This window comes from Salmo salar, chromosome ssa28 (genome assembly GCF_905237065.1).
Source record: "Salmo salar chromosome ssa28, Ssal_v3.1, whole genome shotgun sequence".
Lineage (NCBI taxonomy): Eukaryota > Metazoa > Chordata > Actinopteri > Salmoniformes > Salmonidae > Salmo > Salmo salar.
The window spans coordinates 25,852,063-25,870,717 of record NC_059469.1 but is presented as its reverse complement, the minus strand read 5'-3'; the positions used below and the strand labels follow the sequence as shown (position 1 = coordinate 25,870,717).

The following is an 18,655-nucleotide window of genomic DNA, read 5'->3' as shown; positions in this document are numbered from 1 at the left end:
TGGTTATTACCAAGAGGCTTTCTACTGGGCCCCCCCATAACCACAGCCATTCTCTGGACCTGGTTATTACCAAGAGGCTTTCTACTGGGCCCACCCATAACCACAGCCATTCTCTGGACCTGGTTATTACCAAGAGGCTTTCTACTGGGCCCACCCAACATTAGGCTGGGTATCAGTCAAGCTAGACATGATGAGAAGTTAGATGATATTTGTCCTAGCCTACCATGCAAAGGCACTATGGATTTATTTTCCCTCGTTGACACAGACATGCTCAGGAAAAGAATTTTTTTACTTCAGTTTATTTTAGTAAATACTTAACACTTTTTTGTCTTAAAACGTCTTTGTTGGTTAAGGGCTTGTAAGTAATAATTTCACTTGTTGTATTCGGCGCATGTGACAAATAACATTTTATAAATCAAGGATTTCTCTGTTCTTTGTTCATCTTTCCCTCGATCCTGACTAGTCTCCCAGCCCTGCCGTTGAAAAACATCCCCACAGCATGATGCTGCCACCAGCATACTTAACCTGGAACCATCCCTACGGTGTCCTCCAGACGTGAAGCTTGGCATTCAAGCAAAAGAGTTCAATCTTGGTTTCATCAGACCAGAGAATCTTGTTTCTCATGGTCTGAGATGCCTTTAGGTGCCTTTTGGCAAACTCCAAACGGGCTGTCATGTGCCTTTTACTGAGGAGTGGCTTCAGTCTGGCCACTCTACCATAAAGGCCTAATTGGTGGAGTGCCGCAGAGATGGTTGTCCTTCTGGAAGGTTCTCCCATCTCCACAGAGGAACTCTGGAGCTCTGTCAGAGTGGCCAGCGGGTTCTTGGTCACCTCCCTGACCAAAGCCATTCTCCCCAAATTGTTCAGTTTGGCCGAGCGGCCAGGTCTAGGAATTGTCTTGGTGGTTCCAAACTTCTTCCATTTAAGAATGATGGAGGCTACTGTGTTCTTGGGGACCTTCAAGGCTGCAGACATTTTTTGGTACCCTTCCCTAGATCGGTGCCTCGACACAATCCTGTCTCGGAGCTCTACGGACAATTCCTTCGACCTCATTGCTTGGTTTTTGCTCTGACATGCACTGTCAACTGTGGGACCTTATATAGACAGCTGTGTGCCATTCCAAATCTTATCCAATCATTTGAATTTACCACAGGTGGACTCCAATCAAGTTGTAAAAACATCTCAAGAATAATCAATGGACTCAGGATGCACCGGAGCTAAATTGAGTCTCATAGCAAAGGGTCTGAATATTTACGGAAATAAGTTATTTGAAAATAATTCTAAAAACCTGTTTTTGCTTTGTCTTTATTGGGTATTGTGTTTCGTTTTTTTATTTAATCCATTTTAGAATAAGGCTGTAACGTAACAAAATGTGGAAAAGTGAAGGGGTCTGAATGCTTTCCGAATGCACTTTAAGTACTTCTGTACACCTTTTCTAATCATATACTGTCCATACTGTCTATACACACCATCATATACACATATTCCGGACTCTGACATTGCTCGTTCTGATATTTTTAAATTCATGTCTTAACATTTTTGGGATTTGACTGTATTGTCAGGTATTACTGCACTTTTGGAGCTAGAAACATAAGACATTTGCTACACCTGCGTAAACGTCTGCAAAATATGTATACGTGACCAATACAATTTTATTTGATAACATTAACAAATATGGTCAGACTAGCTACATTATCTATATTGATATTATGTCCCAGTGGGAACTAGGAGCTTCCGATAACTCCGACACCATGTGAACGCAGCATATGTATACTCAAAATCAGTCAAACCTCTCTCAAATTTCTGGAGAAACCAATCAGCGGCTGAAAAGTGTCAAGATACATGCTGCGTTCACATGCTAGTCGGAACTAGGAAACTCAAATGTCTGACTTGCTAACTAGTTGTAGACAGTTATATAATTTCAGAGTTACGACTAGCACGTGAACGTGGCAATAGACAAGTGTGATGATGGCTAATGCTGCGTTCAAAACAACTGGGAACCCAGAAGTGGAAAATCTCCAACTTCAGTGCATTCAAAACAAATGGGAACTCTGAAAAAAACGATTTGAACAGTCATCCAAGTCGGAATTCCAACAGTGGAACTCGGGCCTCTTTCTAAGAGGTCTGACTTTCTGACCTAAAGATCACTGACGTAATGATTTGACCTCGTATTTTTACATTTTACATTTTAGTCATTTAGCAGACGCTCTTATCCAGAGCAACTTACAGTAGTGAATAAATACATTTCATACATTTTTTCCCCACGTACTGGTCCCCCGTGGGAATCGACCCCCTAAAACCCTGGCGTTGCAAACACCATGCTCTACCAACTGAGCCACACGGGACCACAGAGTTCCCAGTTGTTTTGGGAATTACCACCATAGGCTGTTGTGACTGGCATGCAGGAAAAGTGGTGCCAAATATCATATCGCATGCTTGTAACTTATGGTGCCTTCATGACAACTGGGAACTCTGGAGAAAAAAAACAAGGTTGAATCATGAAGTCAGTGATCTTTAGGTTGGAAATTCGGGCCTCTTTGCCGACTTGGAATTCCGAGTTGGATGACCGTTTAAAATGTATTTTCACAGTCTGAGCCACGCTCTGAGTATCCAGTTGTCTTGAAAGCTCTTTAGTTGAGGTTTCCCAGATCCCAGTTGTTTTGAACTCAGTATTAGTAGCTAGGACTCTTGGTGCTTACAAGACAACTGGGAACTAAGAAAGAAACTAGGTCAAATCATGATGTCAGTCATCTTTAAAGGAAACAACTCACCCAGAGGCGGCGCTCCTAGTGGCCGGAGACTTTAATGCAGGGAAACTTAAATCAGTTTTTCCAAATTTCCATCAACATGTAAAATGTGTAACCAGAGGGAAAAAAATTCTAGATCACCTGTACTCCACACACAGAGACGCGTACAAAGCTCTCCCTCCATTTGGTAAATCCGACCACAACTTGATCCTCCTGATTCCTGCTTACAAGCTAAAAATGAAAGCAGGAAGCACCAGTGACTCGGTCTATAAAAAAGTGGTCAGATGAAGCAGATGCTAAACTACAGGACTGTTTTGCGATCACAGACTGGAACATGTTCCAGGATTCTTCCGATGGCATTGCAGAGTACACCACATCAGTCACTGGCTTTATCAATAAGTGCATCGATGACATCGTCCCCACAGTGACTGTACGTACATACCCCAACCAGAAGCCATGGATTTCAGGCAACATTCGCACTGAGCTCAAGGGCAGAGCTGCCGCTTTTAAGGTGCGGGACTCTAACCCGGAAGCTTACAAGAAATCCTGCTATGCCCTGCGACGAACCATCAAACAGGCAAAGCGTCAATACAGGGCTAAGATTGAATCATACTACACCGGCTCCGACGCTCGTCTCATGTGGCAAAGCTTGCAAAATTGTCAAAGACCTCAGCCACCCCAGTCATAGACTGTGCTCCCTACTACCGCATGGCAAGCGGTACCGGAGTGCCAAGTCTAGGACAAAAAGGCTTCTCAACAGTTTTTACCCCCAAGCCATAAGTCTCCTGAACAGGTAATCACATGGCTACCCGGACTATTTGCATTGTATGCCCCCCCCACCCCTTCTTTTTACGCTGCTGCTACACTCTGTTTATCATATGCATAGTCACTTTAACTATACATTCATGTTCATACTACCTCAATTGGGCCGACCAACCAGTGCTCCCGCACATTGGCTAACCGGGCTGTCTGCATTGTGTCCCGCCACCCACCAACCCCTCTTTTACGCTACTGCTACTCTCTGTTCATCATATACGCAGTCACTTTAACCATATCTACATGCACATACTACCTCAATCAGCCTGACTAACCAGTGTCTGTATGTAGCTTCGCTACTGTATATAGCCTGTCTTTTTACGGTTGTTTTATTTCTTTGCTTACCCATTGTTCACCTAATACCTTTTTTGCACTATTGGTTAGAGCCTGTAAGTAAGTATTTCACTGTAAGGTCTACACCTGTCGTATTCGGCGCACGTGACAAATAAACTTCGATTTGATCTTCAGGGTGGAAAGTCAGAACTTCAGAAAGATGTTCCGAGGATGACCTTAAAAATGATTTCTCCCAGTCTGAACTCGTATTTTTACGAGTTCCCTGTTGTCTTCTATGAACATACAGAGCATCTGACAGTAATAGACAATCACACACAAGTCGACGTGTCCATTTGCTGAAAGTCAATATGCATGTTCACAAAGCAATGTCTCACTCGTCAATTTACCCGGAACATAATGAAATGGGAACAGATTATTTAAATACAAATTAATTGAAGCTGATTTCCTGGTGTTTTTAGTCTTATGTCCAACAATGAAAACAAAATGTTTTTTTGGGGGGGCAAATAAAACCACCCGCAGGCCGCCAGTTGGGGAACCCTGGCCTAGTGGGAAGCTAGCAAGCTTTCTAACAAGCTAACAGTCTAGCTTGCTGCCGTCGAGTTTCTGTTGCACAGGAAGTGTAAGGACTAAGGTAACTCAATGAAATGCAGCTAACTCGTTTCTTACCTCCCATTTCCTTTAGATCGTATTTTATTTCATTATGACAGAACAAGTTGTCCGTTAAACGCTAACCTTGCTATGTTATTTGTTTCCTATCAGGATATCATGGTGCTTTCAAGACAACTGGTAACTCGAGAGAGAAAGAGAGAGCGAGAGAAAAAAGAGGTCAAAATCTGACATCGTTTATATTCAGGTCGGAATGTCGGAGCTCTAGAAAGATGTTCGCGTTTCCGACTTGGAATTCCATGTTGGATGACCGTTCAAAAATATTTTTCCCAGTCTGACTTCGTATTTTTACGAGTTGTCAGTTGTCTTCTAGGAACATACAGAGCGTCTATTTGTGTTCCTAGGTTGTCTAAAACACACTGAAGTCGGAGATTTCCGAGTTCCGGTTTGTTTTGAACGCGGCATCTGACTGGCGACCTGTCTGTCCATTTGCTTAAAGTCTATACATATGTCCACAAAGCAATGTGTCCTACTAGTCAATTTACCTGGACTTTGTATTAGAGTCCTTCTGAAACAACTTATTAAATCGTCTAGAAAGCAAAACATGTATATGTTGCTAGTTTGCTACTGTACTCTAGAAACCATCTAGTGTCGACTTGTTGAACCAAATAAACAACAGGTGTGGAGCTTAACGAGACGTTACTTACGGGCCCTTCCCAACAATGCAGAGAACCCCAAAAAACAAATAGAAAAATATCTAATAACAAGGAATAAAAACACAATCATGAGTAACGATAACTTGGCTATATACACGGGGTACGTTATTCAAACTCCCGATAATAACATATAGTTAACTAGGTTGGTGTTACCCAGCAGTTTACACATCTGTGTGATATTACTAGTTAATTCTCTAACAAGCCCCGATTTGACACGCTAAGACTGTCTAGCTTGCTGCTGACTAGTTTCTGTTGCAAAGGAAGTGTTAAGGACTAAGGTAACTTAATGAAATGTAACTGCATTCTTACCTCCTATTTCCTTTAGATTTTTCTCTCTCATTATGACGGAACAAGTTATCCGTTAAACTAACTTCGCTATGTATTTGTTTCCCATCAGGATATCAAGAGAACTGTAAAACCACAACAACAAAAGTTTCCGATTTGGGAGACCGTTCAAAAGGATTTTTCCCAGTTGGGACTCTTTTTCTCTGAGTTCCCAGTTGTTTTGAACGCGATATATGAGAGAGCTTTTCCTTTCTATCACTCTCCAGCCAGCTGTAAAGTCACTGAAGTTATACCTGACATTTTTGTGATGGAAAAACACGTCACGTCCTGGCTGGCTGCACAGGTGTGCCATTGAGAGGCCTACTAAACCAGTGTCCTTAGATTTCTATAATAAAAAAGATACAGACCAAATACATGTTTTTATTTTTCCACACATTTATTGGTTCAGCACAGGCTTCAGAAACAGTGCATTACAATGAAGTTGAACACTAATAAATAACCTTTTATTCCAAAGGATTTTCCTTTCAGTCAGAAGATTGGCAACAATGTCAAAGGAGAATGTCTTGGGAACGGCTGGGGAAAAATAGAACAGGCATATCCTATAGGAATGGGTACTTGCATTGCAGTTTTCCCACTTAGAGGTGTTACAAACAGAAAAGGTAAACGTCATCAAGTTATCCCACCAAAGTAAAATGAACACAAATCTTTTCAGAGTAGAAGAGTGGTTCTAGCAGCAGACAGGGTAGTTAAGGTAAACTTAGTATGGGCCTATTCATAGGTTGTGGAATGCTCACAAAGTTGAAGATAATAATGAAACGTATATAAACAAATCAGCTCGCTTGGACGTGGAAGAAGCAAGTAGGTCTGTTATGTGCAATCTATTTCTATCTGCATCTATGAATGTTTAGTCCTGAATGCCACTGATGTAGGCTAAAGCAGAAACAGACCGACAGTGCAGGTACCAAACGTTTGATCCCACTGACAAAACAGTATCAATGGGACACACTACTCAAGAGGAAATGGGATGGAAAAACATGTTAAACAGCAGTACATGACACATAGAAGCACCATCCAAGGCTAGGAAAGGTTTTCAGTCAACTTCTGATGTGGTTTTACAGTGAATTGTAAAAATACATGACACACAGAAGCAACATCAAGGGAGTGGGGCAGGGGAGAAAGAGCTATTCGGTCTCTGCCACAGCTCTTAAAAGCCTCTACAGGATCGGTGTCCCTATACTGGGACAGTTGAGCTAACATGCGCTAATGTGATTAGCATGACAGTTGTAAGTAAAAGCAAACTTTCCAGGACATAGACATGTCTTATATGGGCAGAACACTTTCATTAATGTTGATCTAACTGCACTGTCCAATTTACAGTAGCTATTACAGTGAAATAATACCATGCTATTGTTTGAGGAGAGTTCACAGTTATGTACTTGAAAATGTATCAATAAACCAATTAGGCACATTTGGGTAGACTTGATACAACATTTTGAACAGTAATACAATGTTTCATTGGATCAGTCTAAATCTGTGCACATACACTGCTGCCATCTAGTGGACAAAATCTAAATTGCACCTAGACTCCTAAGTCATATAATGGCCTGGCTCTTGCATTTCAAAGATGGAATAAAACAATTTTGAAAAAGCATGTTTTTTTCTTCTTTGTATTATCTTTTACCAGATCTAATGTATTATATTCTCCTACATTAATTTCACATTTCCACAAACTTCAAAGTGTTTCCTTTCAAATGATATCAAGCATATGCATATCCTTGCTTTATGTCCTGAGCTACAGGCAGTTAGATTTGGGTATGTCATTTTAGGCGAAAATGTGAAAAAAAGGGTCCGATCCTTAAGAGGAGATGGACACTGTCTTCCAACGTCTGATGTGGTTATACAGTGAATTGTGCAACCAGACAGGGCAGAGGAAAATAAAAAGTGAAGAACCAGTACAACCGTGTGTGTTGTGCAAATATGAATTATTTCTCCCTTCTTGTGGTTTTAACTGTTTCATTTGGCTTTTTTTTCCTTTTTTTTTTCTTTGGGTATAAAATCACATTACTGTTTACGTTTTTAAGTGCAAAAATTCTATAACATCTAAATATATACTATTTTCTAGCGAAACTTGGAAGTACAATAACGCAAGACCAACTATTTTCAAATAAATGAGGCTTCATCACCACATTCGTAATCTCAGTGATCCATCGTCAAATAGGGGAACCCCTTTTTTTGGTCATACAGAAACATTAATAAGCCAGTGGAATGATGACTGTGATTTGATAGTCAGTGGTCCCCATATAAGTAGCTTGGTCAATAAATATCCACTTATACTAACTTATTAGTTACTTTATAATTTTTTTTTTTTTTTTTTTACTTTCTATGCAGAGTAGAGTTGAATATGAACACACATTCTTAGTGCCTGTTTGTTGGACTACATGAACAGAGTGTGTGAGAGCTCCTTTGAGAGCTGTAGTATTGTTGACCCTCTACTCCGACCCATATCCCTTTACCCCTACTCTGTGCCACATGGAGTAGAATGAAGCTTCCCACAGAGAATGATCTAGGGTCAGTTATACATGCTTCCTTCCTAAAGAAAGGTTGGGAATTGGTGGGAGGCTGAAATCTGATCCTAGATAAGAGCAACTTCCTACTGCATGATACACAAAGTGCGCCCTCTCTCTCCCTCTACTTCTTGGCTTTGCCCTGGGCTGCCACGGCCTCCATAGCCTTCCTGACGGTCTCCTCATCCCCCAGGAACTGCATGGGTTTGACGGGCTTCAGGTTCTTGTCCAGCTCGTACAGGATGGGGATGCCTGTGGGCAGGTTCAGCTCCATGATTGCCTCCTCTGACATACCTGCAGGGGGCAGCACAGAGCAGAACGTGATTGACAACATGCTGTAAATCATGTAAATTAAAATATAATGACAAAAGAAAGTGTATACAACAAAAAATAAGGAGCACACAGATGGACACTTACACAGGAGGGTTGAGGTGCAACATATTTCAGTGTGCGATTTTTTTCAATATCATACAATCGATATGTGCTGATTAGAATGTGTAACACCTCAGGCCTGAAAATACGATACTACCACAGGTACTTCCTAGAAACTTCCTAGAAACCAATCACGGTTCTCCAATTCCACTCCAGGGGATAATTGGTGTGTTCAGGCTTTTGTTTCAGCCCAGCACTAACACACCTGATTTGACTAATTGTGACCATGAACAGTTTGATTTAAAAACTGGTGTTCATTTTCCAAAAAGATGCATTAGTACTAGGCTGTAACAAAAACCTGCACACCAGCTCTCCAGAGCCAAGAGGTTAGAGATATTCACTGTTCTAAGCAGTTCCCACTACCTACCCTCGAGGTGCTTGACAATGCCCCTGAGGCTGTTGCCGTGGGCAGCAATGAGAACCCTCTTGCCCTGTTTGATCTGGGGAACAATCTCGTCGTTCCAGTAGGGCAGTGCCCGGGCGATGGTATCCTTCAGGCTCTCACAGGACGGAAGCTGCTCCTCCGACAGGTCGCCATAACGACGGTCCTAAAGAAAATATAGTAGGTCAACAAACAAACAAATGCCTAACAGCAACCTGGGCCTAAAGCCTCATACAATCATATTGCTTTCAATTAAATCACATTTATAAAGCTCTTTTTTTACATCAGCAGTGGTCATTTTAGGCTTTATTTTACACACGCAGCCCAATTATAATCTTTTACCCAATTATTGACAGAAGAGCTGATATGATTGGTCAAAAGACCAATTACACTGAAGAAAATTATAAAACAACATGTAAAGTGGTCACATATTTAATGAGCTAAAATAAAAGATACCAGAACATTTCTATACGCACAAAAAGCTTATTTCTCTCAAATCCTGGACACAAATCTGTGCCCCTGCCCAGTCATGTGAAATCCATTGATTAGGGCCTAATTTATTTATCTCAATTGAATGACTTCCTTATATGACCTGTAACTCAGTAAAATTGTTGAAAGTGTTGCATTTATATTTTTGTTCAGTATAGTAAAAAAAAAATATCAGAATTGGGCTGCCTGTGTAAACGCAGCCAAAGTGATTTTACAGTAACCCGGCCTAGACACCAAAGAGCAAGCAAAAGGCACATTGGCTCAGAAGAACTCCCTAAAATAAATACATCTTTGTTTATTCCCTAGAGAAGTAAGAAACGTTCAACTGTCCAGTGCTTTCAGTTCTATGTACAGTCGTGGCCAAAAGTTTTGAGAATGACACAAATATTAATTTTCACAAAGTTTGCTGCTTCAGTGTCTTTAGATATTTTTGTCAGATGTTACTATGGAATACTGAAGTATAATTACAAGCATTTCATAAGTGTCAAAGGCTTTTATTGACAATTACATGAAGTTGATGCAAAGAGTCAATATTTGCAGTGTTGACCCTTCTTTTTCAAGACCTCTGCAATCCACCCTGGCATGCTGTCAATTAACTTCTGGGCCACATCCTGACTGATGGCAGCCCATTCTTGCATAATCAATGCTTGGAGTTTGTCAGAATTTGTGGGTTTTTGTTTGTCCACCCGCCTCTTGAGGATTGACCACAAATTCTCAATGGGATTAAGGTCTGGGGAGTTTCCTGGCCATGGACCCAAAATATCGATATTTTGTCCCCCGAGCCACTTAGTTATCACTTTTGCCTTATGGCAATGTGCTCCATCATGCTGGAAAAGGCATTGTTCGTCACCAAACTGTTCCTGGATGGTTGGGAGAAGTTGCTCTCGGAGGATGTGTTGGTACCATTCTTTATTCATGGCTGTGTTCTTAGGCAAAATTGTGAGTGAGCCCACTCCCTTGGCTGAGAAGCAACCCCACACATGAATGGTCTCAGGATGCTTTACTGTTGGCATAACACAGGACTGATGGTAGCGCTCACCTTGTCTTCTCCGGACAAGCTTTTTTCCGGATGCCCCAAACAATCGGAAAGGAGATTCATCAGAGAAAATTACTTTACCCCAGTCCTCAGCAGTCCAATCCCTGTACCTTTTGCAGAATATCAGTCTGTCCCTGATGTTTTTCCTGGAGAGAAGTGGCTTCTTTGCTGCCCTTCTTGGCACCAGGCCATCCTCCAAAAGTCTTCGCCTCACTGTGCGTGCAGATGCACTCACACCTACCTGCTGCCATTCCTGAGCAAGCTCTGTACTGGTGGTGCCCCGTTCCCGCAGCTGAATCAATTTTAGGAGACGGTCCTGGCGCTTGCTGGACTTTCTTGGGCGCCCTGAAGCCTTCTTCACAACAATTGAACCGCTCTCCTTGAAGTTCTTGATGATCCGATAAATGGTTGATTTAGGTGCAATCTTACTGGCAGCAATATCCTTGCCTGTGAAGCCCTTTTTGTGCAAAGAAATGATGACGGCATGCGTTTCCTTGCAGGTAACCATGGCTGACAGAGGAAGAACAATTATTCCAAGCACCACCCTCCCTTTGAAGCTTCCAGTCTGTTATTCGAACTCAATCAGCATGACAGAGTGATCTCCAGCCTTGTCCTCGTCAACCCTCACACCTGTGTTAACGAGATAATCACTGACATGATGTCAGCTGGTCCTTTTGTGGCAGGGCTGAAATGCAGGGGAAATGTTTTTGGGGGATTCAGTTCATTTGCATGGCAAAGAGGGTCTTTGCAATTAATTGCAATTCAGCTGATCACTCTTCATAACATTCTGGAGTATATGCAAATTGCCATCATACAAACTGAGGCAGCAGACTTTGAAAATTTATATTTGTGTCATTCTCAAAACCTTTGGCCACGACTATATACATTGAATAAGTCAGACAAATGATTTGCATTATCCAAATGTTTAGCCTATGAAGATCAGTTGGCCAATGCACCTGTACTCTCTATCTCTGATAGTCCTATGTGGCAATTTAACACATCACAACCACTAACCCCTGTCAATACAGATGACGCATTCACCAATCGATTCTGATCTCAGCTTAACTTTGAACTTTACCGTCTTACATCACACTCCTCTGAAATACATTAACTCAGAGAGTTGAAACACAACACCAAAAGACCCTGTTCTATATAAGAGCACCATGAATTAAAAAAAATACTTCAAACATGTATGCATGTATGACCAGGCGAGGCAGAAGCCATTTTGTTTTAATGGTCAGGAGGACTAACCACCAGTATGCTTGAGGAAATGCTGCCCCTGTAGATTGTATCCAGTCCTGATCATAGCAACTTAATTTAAAGATCATTACTTCAATCAAATCGATGATTACAGTTCAACAATAAGTGCTAAGATGGAACGAAATCCTGCACACAACAGCAGCTCTCCCGGACTGGAGTTGGCCCTCCCTGCCCTTCCCTGGCCTGTGGTCTTCCCATGGGACCTGGTGGTGCAGACAGAGGGCACAGACACATAGGATGTATCCCAAATGGCACTCTATTCCATATAGTGTGCACTACTCCTCTAGTTAAAAGTAGTGCACTATATAGAAAATAGGGTGTCATTTGGGAGACACCCATAACCTAAAACACTCTCCTCAGCATAACACACAGCCCATACTAGCCTCTACTGCTGCCCCTCTGTTTAGTCACGGTAATTAGGCTTCTCCACGCTCTGATGCTGCTGATGGTCATTAGTAGCCTACCAAACTTTAACTGTCTGGTACTCAGCACTCTATTGTCCCTCTAATCACTCTGACATCAATGCAAATGTAATCAAATCTAATCAAACACTTCATGAGAGCCCATGAGCTCATGTTGGGCAACATTTCTATAGGCTATGCAATTGCATGACAAAAAAAGAGTTTTGATGGCCTCTATTAAAAAGAAGAGGATCCCATCAGCTTTCTATAGGCTAGGCCTACTATATTTATTTATTTATCAACTTTCCTGATATTAGGCACACTGCTTTGCAACAGGAGTACAGCCTACTTGGCTGGCCTGAAAATGAACTATGGGGAAAGCGTCCTCCATACACTATTTAAGTGCATAGATTTTTTTTTTGTTGGTCCATTCTAAATAAAAACGAATATCACACATATATTATTTAGTATATGTAAAGACAAAACTAAAAATTAAGAATAGTCTGATGGGTGGCAATATTAGCCTATCACTTGTGAATGATGCCCAGCTTGTACATTAAGGCAAGAAACAGCACATAGCTCTTTTTTTGCTACTTTTTCAAATCAGTTGCACACCTCATGTGGCCTAGCCCATAGGCCTATATGTTTTGATACGGTTTGTACCACAACTAAAGTGGCCAAATAACTTCTTAAAATGAAGCACATTAATCCACTATATAACCGGTGAAAAGCCTAACTGGCATACATAGGCTGCGTGTGAGTTTCAAGTTCGGGGAAGATAATTGTCACCATAAAAATGCACCTTTATAATAAAGCATTACATGCGTAATCACATTTGCAGTCACTTTCAATAAGAGTTTTTTCCCGCTAATTGATTGCATTTTGGAACATTCTCGCTTTTGCGCATATGTGAAAAAAATATCCTAATAGTTTATCAAAATGTTAAAATAAACGATCATCCTCATTGCTTTAAATGTTTTTTTGATGCGAGTTGTATTCATTTGGGATCTATCATATCCCACAACTGTCCCAGACCATGTTTTGAATATTTATTTAATGGCACAGAAGGACAAGTTGACCAAAAGAATAGGACAACTTTTGTACTATGGGGGATATTATATTGACACAGGCTAGTGTTTTGGCTGTTTGTTAGGCCTACTCCGCTTGTTGGCTGATAAAAGTAGGATAAATGTGGACAGTTCTAACATCTTCAATATGCACCTCAGAATTCCATAAGAGTGACGCGAGCAGTTGCGGCCCTGATGTGTCGGTCTTCATTCACTTGTAGCCTACTTCTTAGATGAAATGCCTGTGAGAAGGACCCAATCACGGGACGGGCATTGGCTATATCTGAAAGAACCGTGCTTTAAAAAGTTTTGGCCACCAAAGGCATGGATTTTTATATGGGGCATTTCAGTCACACAAGGGGGATGCCGCCGGTAAATTCAAGGCCTGGTGAGAATATTATCAAGTTCTTGTCAAATTGTGAATGAGAGACTGATAAAGTGTGTGCAGCTTGTGACTTTTTTCAAATCATCATTAGAGTCCCATCATGCAGCCTTAGAATGTATTAAACATCAAAACATATAGCCCAACATTTGTATCACAACTAAAGTTGCATAAATATCTCTAAATGAAGCATATAGAAGGACCAGTTTCTTTGTTAACAGCTCAACACAGAATAGCTGCATGTGCTCACTTCCTTTGAAATCGTTTGGAGAAAATATCCTTTCTATTTTATTATGCTATGTTCAATTGTATTCTTCATACTATAAAATAATGCCACAGAATTCTAAGCAAATCTTGTCTGCTAAATGAACTAGTGTAGCCCACAGGCATATGGCATAGCCAGATCAGGGCCTAACATAAGGACAACTCAGAGTATGCTATTCTGTTCTTCTGAAAAAGACTACATTTTCTTCATATCATGTTTATTTAGACCTGTCTAAAATAAATAATGGATTTATTGTGAAGGTGTAGGCTATATTAAATCGCTTTTTTAGACTTTTAAAAATGTATATGTTCCAAAGGTCTTCATCAGTGGCTTGTAGGCTATTTGTGGAAGCCAGGAGATGCTAAATATGTTTATGCTAATTAAACAGTAAATTACTGTGAGACAGGCAGTTATTTGCTTGACAATCACCGCCACAGCCCTAAACAAGACTGCCACTATAGGCTCTTCCCAATGTGAGTGAGCCTAAAGACAGATGCATGAATTATGTTGATGTCTGATGCCATATCAGGTCAATTCTCCCCCATGTTAGTGAGTGTGTCCCTCACCTTGCTGATGATGGTGTAGAAGTCGTGGTCCGGATCCATAGTGGGAGGAGGGATATCGAAGCTCCGCCTCCAGATCTTCACCTGAGCCTCTCCGTGCTTGGCGGCAGTCTCCGACTTGTTTAATCCTGTCAGGCCCCCGTAGTGGCGCTCGTTGAGGCGCCAGGTCCGGTGGACAGGAAGCCACATCTGGTCAATGCTGTCCAGACACAGCCACAGAGTGCGGATGGCCCTCTTTAGGACTGAGGTGTAGCACAGGTCAAACTCATAGCCAGCATCTGAGGAAGAGAAAGGATGTGTTCAGGGTTTGATTCAGGTTGATTTTGGTGGGTGGTTGGACAGCTATGTAAGCTACTGTATATGCAAGCAACATCTCTGGTCAAATTCAAATCAAATCATCAGGGTTACTAGAAGCCTAAGTTTTGGGCCAAATATGTCTAAACTTGAGTCAGAAAGCCAGATATTTCCCTAACCAACACACTGAGTAAGGTTTGATTTCATTCATTGCATGAAGCAGCACGTATAGAACGTCATGTTCACATCCTTTGGAAGAGCTGTGACGTCAAAAGCAGTGGAGGCAGGATCTCCGTTGCTCATTCGTCCATAGTAAAAGGAGGCTGAACTAATAGGCGGAGCCCCACCATAGATAGCAATACCACAAAACAAGAAATGGGTTAGTTATAAAAGTCACACCCAAGTCATTTCCTAGTTCAAGTCTAGGTCGAAAATATAAGATTGTCATCTTCAACCTAGACTTGAACCAGGAAGTAGCTGGGACTTTCATAGGGTATGGAATGAGGGCATGGTCGAGGTGGAAACAAGGGGTACAGACACAACCGTGGTAAACTTGATTTGACAGTCGCTGGACATTTGGACCTTCAAACCTCAATAGCTTGTAAACGGTTTGAGCTACAGACCTCAAGTTAGGCTCTTTATGAAGGAAGAAAGGTGTACAACATTGCACATGTCTAGCTTCCAGATTCCAATCAGAGCATCACAATATCATGCCAAGGTTGTAGGCAGGCTGCCACAAGGTCTATGCAACTAGTTAGGGACCATCAAAAAAGTGCATGATCACAATATTAAAATTCTGAACACATCACCTAGAAACTTCAAACTGTTCAGAAGGGATGGACACATGCTGCACATCCTTTGTCCTCCTCACAAAATGTTTTTTATATTTTTTATATTAAAATAAGACAGTATCTAACCACATTTCCACAATCTCTCAAGATGAAAGAATCATATTTCTCCACTCCTGTCCCCGAGTCTAAATTTTGCCTACATTTGGTGCATAATTTTATTGCAACAAATGCTTAAATTCTGCAGGAGTTAATATTAAGGCTATGTGAGAGGTTATAGACCTACAGTCAGTGTCCAGATTTCAGTTTACATTTAACCCATCTGAACAGTAAACTATTGACTTGACTTACGCCTACTTAAAGTCCACATCTTGTGCCTGTCGAATTTGTATTGCCCCTCACAATCACACATAACTGGCACTTTTTCTGCCAGTTCCCAAAGGCATGTAAATTGGAGTGTAGGCTATTTGGCGTGAGTGTACAGTTAAGCCCTAAAGTTTAGGCTTATGCTCTAATGCCAGAAAGGTTATTATTTCAGGCTAAATGTAGCCTATAAATAACAGTAATTATACATGTATAGGTTTTTATTTCATTATTTTAGGCTAAATGTTTTTTTAACTAGGCAAGTCAGTTAAGAACAAATTATTTACAATGTGTAGCCTATAAATAACAAGAATGAAACATTTATAGGTTTTTATTTCATTATTTTAGGCTACATGTAGCCTAGAAATAACAATAAATATAAATGTATGGATTTTTAGGTGTTTTATATTTATTCAACCCGCACACCACCCACCTGCCCCTCATCTACACAATATTGAATGACCCTTAACGGATAGGCTACGTCGGGGACTGCGGGTTGTGAGTCAACCCGCGCATCACTAATGCATAATAATGTTAAGACCGAGCATCAAGATTTTAATAAAACTCTCCCTACAGAAGACGCCTTCGTCCAACGACTCGTGTGTAGCGTAATGGAACGTAGTGTCACGTTCAAGGGATTGCATAGGACGTGCAGCAGACTGCCTACATCGTTGCTGTGAGATGATTTAAAAGCTCGGTCGAAATCGGGAGGAAATAAAATAAAAGCATTTTTTCCCTCCATAAAGACCCTACCAGCCTGAGGTCTGTAGCGCAAACCGTTCACGGGCAATTGAGGTTTGAAGGTCCGGCGAATATCGAACAATCAAACCAACTTCACCACGGTGGGGAACAGCCACCAAAACACCTCCATCCTATGTCAAAATCGACGAGGTCATCACGTGACACTGCTGGTATTGGTAACAAGTGTTTTCACAACTACAATTTCTATAGTGAATAGACATCAAATAAGATAGTTAAGCTTCCTTCAGGCAGCAAAATGGCCAACTGGGCTGGCACTACAGGCTTCCAAAATACTGTAGGGCTAGCAGCTGCGACAGATACTTCAAATAGATTATGAAAATGTACAATCAAAGTCAATGTCTTTAGTGAGGAAACATTGTGTTTGTGTCTGATATAAAGTCAGTAGCTAGCTGGTCAAATAAAAAAGAACAAGATTCCACCTTTCAGGGCCTGTCCTCCTCTCCTCGCCTCCCGTTCTCCAGTCTCACTCAGATCAGCGTCAAACCAGCCGCAGAATCGATTATCCTGGTTCCAGTTGCTCTCTCCGTGGCGGATCAACACCAGCTTGTAGGCGGCCATAACTGATATATTCGTTTGCGTTGATTAAGCTCCGAAAATTAGGAATAAACGGCACTGTTCAAACGGAAAAAACAGCAACAGAATGGATGGACATGGACAGATATCTCTGACGCTAGCAGATACGAGTGATGCGATTGGTTTTTTTTCTCGCTCTTTGTTTTACAGCAGTCTAATAGGATCCCCCTGCGGTACTTCCTGCATATTCCTAGACCAATGAAATAGAGGACAATTTCTACATCGTTACAACACTGTATATATACATAATGACATTTGTAATGTCTTTATTCTTTTGGAACTTCGGTGAGTGTAATGTTTACTGTTCATTTTTATAGTTTATTTCACTTTTGTATATTATCTACCTCACTTGCTTTGGCAATGTTAACATATGTTTCCCATGTCAATAAAGTCCCATTACCTCCAATATGGTTTTTATGACCTTCATAGGGAACACTTGAGGGAGTTATTTTACACTGGCCCGGGTTGAACCGCGCAAAAAAACACTCACGACATCGGCTAAAGCGGAAGGGAGGAGCGCCCTTCTCAAATCTGCGCCGCTTGGTCATTTTGTCAACAAGCAGCATACAGCATCTCGTTTCCATAAAATAAATGTTTGAATTTTCTAACTATTTTTCATTGGGACGGCAGGTAAAGCATTTTTATCAAAAGCAATGACTTTTTATGGAAAACACAGAACCCTACTAATTAGCCTACTACACGTGATTAATTACGTCACTTTTGTTTTGAGCGGGGCAGCCGGTTTATGCCCAGGAGGAAGCCCGATTCCTAATCGAATGCAAAACACGCTTTTACGGGCGCCCGTTCGAGATTAATCGAACCCCCTCGTTGTAGGTTGGATATTAGTTACCGCTGGTTCATTTAGCCATTATCGGGGAAATTAATGTGAAAAGAAAGTGGTTTTGGGAGAAACGCCGAAAATAAGGTCTGTTTAACACAGCGTAAGGAAATATATGCCTACATTTTGTTCTGAGTTAATATCAGTCAGTTAAGATGACCTTTATGACGCCTTTATGTGCGTGTTTCAATGACACGGCTAGGGGCTGTTCTTAGTATGACGCAACACGCAGGGGCGAAAATCTGATATCCACTTTGGAGGGGACAATTACATTACATTTTCTCAAGAGCAATTCCTGAGGGGGACACCAAAAGTAGTGCTGTAACACATAGCCTACATTGTAATATGGTAAATGTATATTGAGGAACCAAAGAAATAAGGTGTTTGCCATACTCCTAACTACCGGTACCCAAAACTACACAACTAATCACAACAGCAATACCATTGCCTTTAACAAATCTTAGTTCAGTCACCAGTTTAAGTTGAGAGTGGGGGTATCCATGGCATTTTCCAATTATGTTCCTATTTTACAAGTCAAAAAAATTGAGAACCTTTTATAATGTTGCCAAACAAAGACTCAACAAACTTACCTGAGACTCCCTGTCTCTGCCAGTCTGTCCCTGCATATCTGTCCCCAACTCTGCTGTCTGTGTGCCATCTGTTGCCTGCTCTGCCTAATGACATCATTGTGAAACATTTCCATTAGAATTTCATTTCTTTCTTATGAACATT

At 41.2% G+C, this 18,655-nt stretch overlaps 2 protein-coding genes across 4 annotated transcripts in view; both read right to left on the bottom strand.

Moving 5' to 3' along the window:
• The window catches only part of LOC106589757 (SMC5-SMC6 complex localization factor protein 2), a 42,778-nt gene extending 37,035 nt beyond the window's left edge, over positions 1-5,743 (bottom strand). For 2 of the 3 annotated variants that reach the window (XR_006762626.1, XM_014180080.2), the window contains exon 1: positions 5,489-5,743. The gene's annotated coding sequence lies outside the window, so the exon portion shown is untranslated. Of the gene's footprint in view, positions 1-4,523 lie in introns of all 3 variants that reach the window. The other variant, XM_014180081.2, reaches the window with a different exon arrangement.
• Positions 5,744-5,879: 136 nt separating this feature from the next.
• Positions 5,880-17,270, bottom strand: LOC106589759 (phosphoglycerate mutase 1). The gene is made up of 4 exons (XM_014180086.2): positions 16,932-17,270; positions 14,309-14,583; positions 8,828-9,008; positions 5,880-8,322 (listed from the first exon to the last, which is right to left on the bottom strand). Exons 1-4 carry the CDS (start codon positions 17,068-17,070, stop codon positions 8,153-8,155), a joined length of 765 nt encoding a protein of 254 aa, XP_014035561.1. The 5' UTR covers positions 17,071-17,270; the 3' UTR covers positions 5,880-8,152.
• Between the last annotated feature and the right edge of the window lie 1,385 nt (positions 17,271-18,655).